General features: G+C 48.9%; 1 protein-coding gene across 5 annotated transcripts in view; it reads left to right on the top strand.

Annotated features, from left to right (window-relative positions):
- The first annotated feature begins 2864 nt into the window (after window positions 1-2864).
- The window catches only part of ZNF236 (zinc finger protein 236), a 46290-nt gene continuing 43154 nt past the window's right edge, over window positions 2865-6000 (top strand). The window contains exon 1 of one of the 5 annotated variants that reach the window (XM_079983729.1): window positions 2865-2967. In XM_079983729.1, the coding sequence (XP_079839855.1) occupies window positions 2904-2967 (64 nt within the window). In that variant the 5' untranslated portion in view covers window positions 2865-2903. The other 4 variants (XM_079983732.1, XM_079983731.1, XM_079983733.1 and 1 more) reach the window with 4 other exon arrangements.

Below are 6000 nucleotides of genomic sequence, written 5' to 3'. Positions count from 1 at the left end.
TACAGGCAAAACCCCCACAAACATACTCCTGCAGTTTCTCCTCAATCTAGCTTCGCCTATGAAACTAGGCTGCTTCTATTTTCCACTTTCCGAGTAGGTTTTTTTACTGGGCTGCGTGTTATGTTCATTGTCTAGCAGCATGCAGGGGGCACCAATTAAAGATTTTTAAACTTGTTTAATACTTTTGAATGTTGCAGTTGCTGTGCATTCATGCTGTATATTTGTGCTCTTAAAAATCTATAAATAACTCCAGCAGTTTCCTTTGAGATCATTTTGCCCTGCTGAGCTCCAAGGTCTTTTTCTATTCATCCGTTGCTCAGTCTATGTACTTGTGGCTGATGACATCAGCAGAGTCCCATTAAGTGAATTACAGCCTTGTATTCTCTCTAGCACCATCCCTAATGCTGTGCCCTAAGTTCCCCCGAGTTCAATGCACTAACATAAGACACGGGTTGCTGCATATGTTCTCTCAATTCTCTCAAGTTTGTGCTGTGGTTGATTTGCCTCCTTACACCTTGCATTCTTGTTCTTTTTAGGTAAGGTAATGGAGAAGGTTGTGGTGGGGCAACAGCAGGCATTTTTGGAATATAATCATTATCTAGACCCATCTGAGCCTGGGTTCAAGCTTGGGAATGAACTGGACTTGGTAACTCTTGTGGATGAGTTTTATCCAGAACAGGAGTGCAACTTTGCTCCTCCTTTCTTGATCTCTTTGTGGCTTTTGATACTATCTGGCCATGGTCTCCTCCTGGGCCATCTTCGTGGCTATTTAGGGTTGCAGTGTTACAGTGGTTCTTGTCCTACCTAAGGGGCCGAGTCCAGAGAACTGTGTTGGCAGTTGTCTTTAGCAGACATGTTGGTGGTTCTAAAACCACTTTATTTAATAAGTTTCTCCAATTAATCCCAACACCATTCTCCAGTCTTTAACCACTCCCTAGTCCACAAAGCCAAGAAACTTCTGGGTTCCTGGCATACCCAACACTTCGCTTGCTGTATTTTCCCATGAAGTGAGATACCACTGTTCACTCTCCTGTTGCATGGCTACTGCCTTTCCAATGCCACTTAAACTGTGGCTGAATGAGAATAATAAACACAAATGGTAAGAATATTGTAATAAATATGAATTCAGTGGGAGGCACATGAATCAGAACTAAAGGCTGTTGCTCAAAATGCAGGCATAGTTAAATGGGTCTATAATCAGTAGCCACCAACAGTGCAACCCTAACCACGTCTGCTTGAGGCAAGTCCTGCTAAATTCACTGGGACTTACTCCTATATTGGAGTGTATGGGTGTCAGGGGAGGAGTTGTACCTCTGGTGGGGGACATGTCATGGTCCTTCTGGGGTAGTTTGCCTGTCTTTAGTCCCCATCCCCATCTCTGCTCTCACCTATGGCTCCTAAAAGCTGTCAGCATGCAACAGTGACCACATCCCAGGAAAGACTTTGACTAGCGGGCTAAACCAAGTGAGGGTAGCCAATGGGCCTCAGTGAGTTAGGGACTTCCCCTGCATGCAAATACAGGCTCTGGCAGAATCAGCAGACAAGACCAATAGCGGGTCCAGTTTCTGTACATGTTGTAGAGTGAAGTGAGGGGCAGATGGGGCTTGCCAGCCTGGTAAGGTAGCCCTTCTAGGAGGAAAGCTTTGATTCTAAAGCTTTGCTGGTTTGTGGGACATAAGGTTAAGGAGCACACCCTCCATGAATTTAGTGTGGAGTCACTAAGAGGGTTGGATGGACCCTGTATGCCTTTTTCTGGTAAAGCTGGTGCCAAACATATTGCTCTGCTTTCCTTTGGCCCACATCAGCAGAGGTAAGGTAAAGGACCCCTGGACAGTTAAGTCCAGTCAAAGGTGACTATGGGAGTGCAGAGCTCATCTTGCTTTCAGGCCGAGGGAGCCGAAAACACCCTTCCAGGTCATGTGGCCAGCATGACTAAACCCCTTCTGGTGCAACGGAACACCGTGATGAAAACCAGAGTGCACGGAAACACCGTTTACCTTCCTGCCGCAGTGGTACATATTTATTCACTTGCATTGGCGTGCTTTCAAACTGCTAGGTTGGCAGCAGCTGGGACAGAGCAACAGGAGCTCACCCCACCCCATGGAGATTCGAACCAACAACCTTCTGATCGGCAAGCCCGAGAGGCTCAGTGGTTCAGACCACAGCGCCACCTGCATCCAATCAGAAAGGGATCTTGTTGTCTGGGCAGCCCAGGACCTTCATAATGCTCCCAGGCTTCCTTCCCAGGAGGTCGCTTTGGTGCTGCTAACACAGCAGTTTGACTTCATCGCTTGGAGGTGTCCTCCACTGTCTCTCCAGACAGATGGATGCCAACATCTCCTTACTGAGTATGCTTAAAGTCTGCAGCACAAAGCCTGTTCAGTTATTCAGCATTCAAAAAGGGAAAGTTTCCCATCGGAATATGATTGACGGATGCGAACAGTTCCTTCCAGGTCACTGGGATTAGGACTGCTGCCTGCCTCTCTGCACTGGGGGCGCAAGATCTCCGTACCCCTCATCGCCAACACACGTTACAGTAACTCAAGCTGCCACCCTTCTTCCTGTTGCCGACCGCATGCTATTTATTGCGGGCATGACGCATGCGCTTATTTCCCCGCCGCCGCCTCCCGAGCCGCGCGTGCGCGCTAGCACCAGCCCTTTTTCGCATCCGTGTTTTCCTGCCCCTCGCTGGCCGCGCGCACCCCTGTACGTGGGCGCGCGCGGCCGCTTCAGAGGCGCGTTCTGGCTTTTCACCCCCCCCCTCCCTCCCCTCGAGTTCGAACCGCCCAACCGCCTCTCCCTCCGCCATCGTTGCGTGAGGGGTGTGTGTGCGCGCGCGCGCACGCGCGCGCGTCGGACCAAAGGCACAGGGGAGGGGGGAGGGGAAGGGGGAGGGGGCAATCATGCCGCGGGGGCGGCCTCCAAAACCCGGCGGTAGAGAAAACACCAAAGCAGCCACCGAGTCAGGTAAAAAAATAAAAATAAAAGAGGAGGAAGCGCGGCCGGGCTCAGCAAAAGAGAAAAGCAAGAGCAAAACAAAACGTCTCCGGGCGCCGGGCTGAATCCCTCACATCGCTCGCGCAGGGTGAGAAAGGCACCGCGAAACAATCCGCCGGGCCTCGCATATAGTCCCCGGATATGGAGGAAGGCGAAGGAGGAAGGCCGGGCCTATTGTGCGAGGGACTTAGTGTGCGGCCGGCCCTGTGCGGAATGATACCGAGCTAACTCCGCGCAGCCGGAGGCGGAGGAGCGCATGTTGCTACCGCCGCGCGCGCTTATAAATCTATATATAGAGGGAGGGAAGGCGAGATTCTGTCAGAACGGGCGAGGGAAGGGAAGCGGGACGGGGAGCGAGGAGGAGGAGGGCGGCGGCGGCGGCGGCGTCTCCTCTTCTCCCCGTTTGAGGCGCCCTTTCTAAGGCGATCGGTGGCGCGGAGGAAATGGGGGGTTCCCATAGCGGGGTGGTTGCCATCCCGGGGCGAGCGATGCGCTCTCGAGGCGTCCGTGTGAAGGGACGGGCTTTCCCGCAGCCTCGAGAGGAATGCGGGCGGCGCCACCTTTGCGGGCGCTCCGCTGCTGCAGCAGCAGCAGTGGCGGCGGTTCCTCTCTCTGGAGCCTTGCTTCAGCAACACCCTGTCTTCACCCTCCGGTGCTCGGCGACCATGTCGGAAGGCAGGAAGGCTGTGTGTAGTAGGGGCGGTGCGGGGTCTGCTTTGTGTTCTCCTTCGAGCCCCGAGACCCACCAAGGTGCAAAAAGGACAGGCTCTGAAAATGGGAGAATTCTGAGCCAGGGATTAGCTCGGAGTACCAGAACTCGGATGAAGTCTTAACTCTCACACAAACCACTCCGTTCCTGGATTCCCCAAGCTGACTTCATTTCAGCAGCTTATGTAGAGAGGGAAACCATTTCGTCCTTGCAATTGGGGGTCAAACCCTTGCTGACGCTGCCCACCTCTGCTTTCAAATCCGTGGAACTTTTGAGGCCCTGGCACTCTTTGTATTCCAGTCCTGAGCCTTTTTATCCAAAAAAGCAAGGTTAGGGCATCATAGGGTACCATTGCTGCTCTTTTCCAGGTGTTGATGGCTTGGGGATTTTTGGACAGTACTTCCTGAGCAGAGGAAGGGGGTACTGTTGATGATGTGCTTTGTGGCCCGGCCACAGCAATGTTCTATTCTACTTAACATCCTATGGTAGTACCAGAGATGATGAACCAGGCTGGTGAACCTGTTGCCCTCCTGATGTTGTTGGACCACAACTCCCATCCATTGTGGCAGCATGGCTAATGGTCAGAGGTGGGAGTTGTACTGCAGAACATCTGGAGGGCCACAGGTTCACCAGCCTTGGCCTATCCATCCTTTGTCCTGAACTTGGTGGAACTTTTTTCTGAGTAGGCATGATTAGGATTACATTGAAGTATTACATTTAGGTAGATTTTGGATGTAAAAGACAGGGAAACTAAATATAATATTTTCTTGCATCTATTTTCCTCCCCCACCCCTGCATCTCAAGCATAATTGGCTTTTGTTCTGCTCATCTTGCCCCAGTTCTCAAACCATTATATAAAAAAAACCTACTTGAAAGGTAGATATCTCTTCTACAGTTGTTTTAAAAAACAAAACCAAAAACCTGACCCATTATATAGCTTGCTGGGCACAATTTCTGCTGGTGAAACAGCAGCAAGTTGGTGGTGGCAATTTTCTCAGATTGTGTTTTGTTTCCTGCTTCAACCCATTGTTCTAAATGCCTGCTGTGAGAGTAGGAGGAGCCCAAATCCAACTGGTGAAATAGCAGTTGGTGATGGTTTAGTAGTTGTATATAGCCACATCTGTCTATTGCGCTAATTGATTACTTTCTTCCACATTCAGTATTTGACACCTTTCGCAGGTGGGTCCCCAAAAGAATCATGTAGTGAAGGGGCCAAGAATAAACAAACCAATGGGTGTATGAAATGGAGTCAAATAAGTTGGCCAGATTTCAGAGAGCAAATGTTAAAAACCCAGGCATACCTAACCATCTCATTATGGCTGTTGTAGATGATAGATAGTTGAGGCCTGATGGAACTGGTCCTTGGCAGCGGTGATGAAGAGGCCCTGCAGTCTGCTGTACATTACACTTGTGGGGTATCTCATTAAAGTTTCCTGTATTTCTGAAGCATGTTTTCTTGTATCCCTGCTTATAGTCTGATTGTATATCCACAACAAAAGTGAACTTGTTGCAGTGAGCAGTGATAGGAGACATTTCTTCCTTAAAAACACCTCATGTTAAAGTTGTCACAGAGATGAAGTGGTGAAATCACATTGAGTGCCAGTGTGATGTATTGGTTAGAGTACTGGACTAGGACATAGGAGATCAGGGTTCAAGTCCCCACAAGCCATGAAGCTCACTGGGTGACCTCGGGCCAGTTACTGTCTCTCAGCCTAACCTACCTCATAGGGTTGTTCTTAGGATAAAATGGGGATGGGGGAACCATGTAGATTGAGCTCCTTTGAGAAAAAGGTGGGCTAGAGAAATAGAGTAAATTTATATTAGTACCTAGCAGCTCTGGTCTTCTGTACTTCAAGGGGAGACTGCGAAGTTGGTTACACTTCTTTTGGTGGGAAGGCTCCAACCACAAAACAAGTCAGTATCTTGTTTCAAAAACTATGAAAGAAGCCTATATTCACATTCTACTTACTGTTTTGGGAGACAGTTTCCTTTTTGAACTTTACACTATTTTAAGAATTAGTATTGGTTACAAAACACAAGATGGACAAAGTGTAATATGTACAGGTGCGGAAGTGAACAATGTGCAGTTTTTAAAAATCAGAACTAAGTTAATATCTGTGAGTACAATCTTGATACCACAACTTAGCCCATTGATTTCACTGGGTTTTTGTATGCCTAATTCCACAAAGGATCAGGCTGTTAAGAATCCCTCAACACAATAGAACATAATAAACATGCAGATAGTTCTACAAATTTAGCTTATTTTTAATAGTATTGTAATTAGCACTGTTGCG

The sequence above is a fragment of the Podarcis cretensis genome (genome assembly GCF_951804945.1).
Source record: "Podarcis cretensis genome assembly, chromosome: 7".
NCBI classification, from domain to species: domain Eukaryota; kingdom Metazoa; phylum Chordata; class Lepidosauria; order Squamata; family Lacertidae; genus Podarcis; species Podarcis cretensis.
Note: the sequence above shows the minus strand (reverse complement) of the source record. Positions and strands in the feature narration are given on the sequence as shown.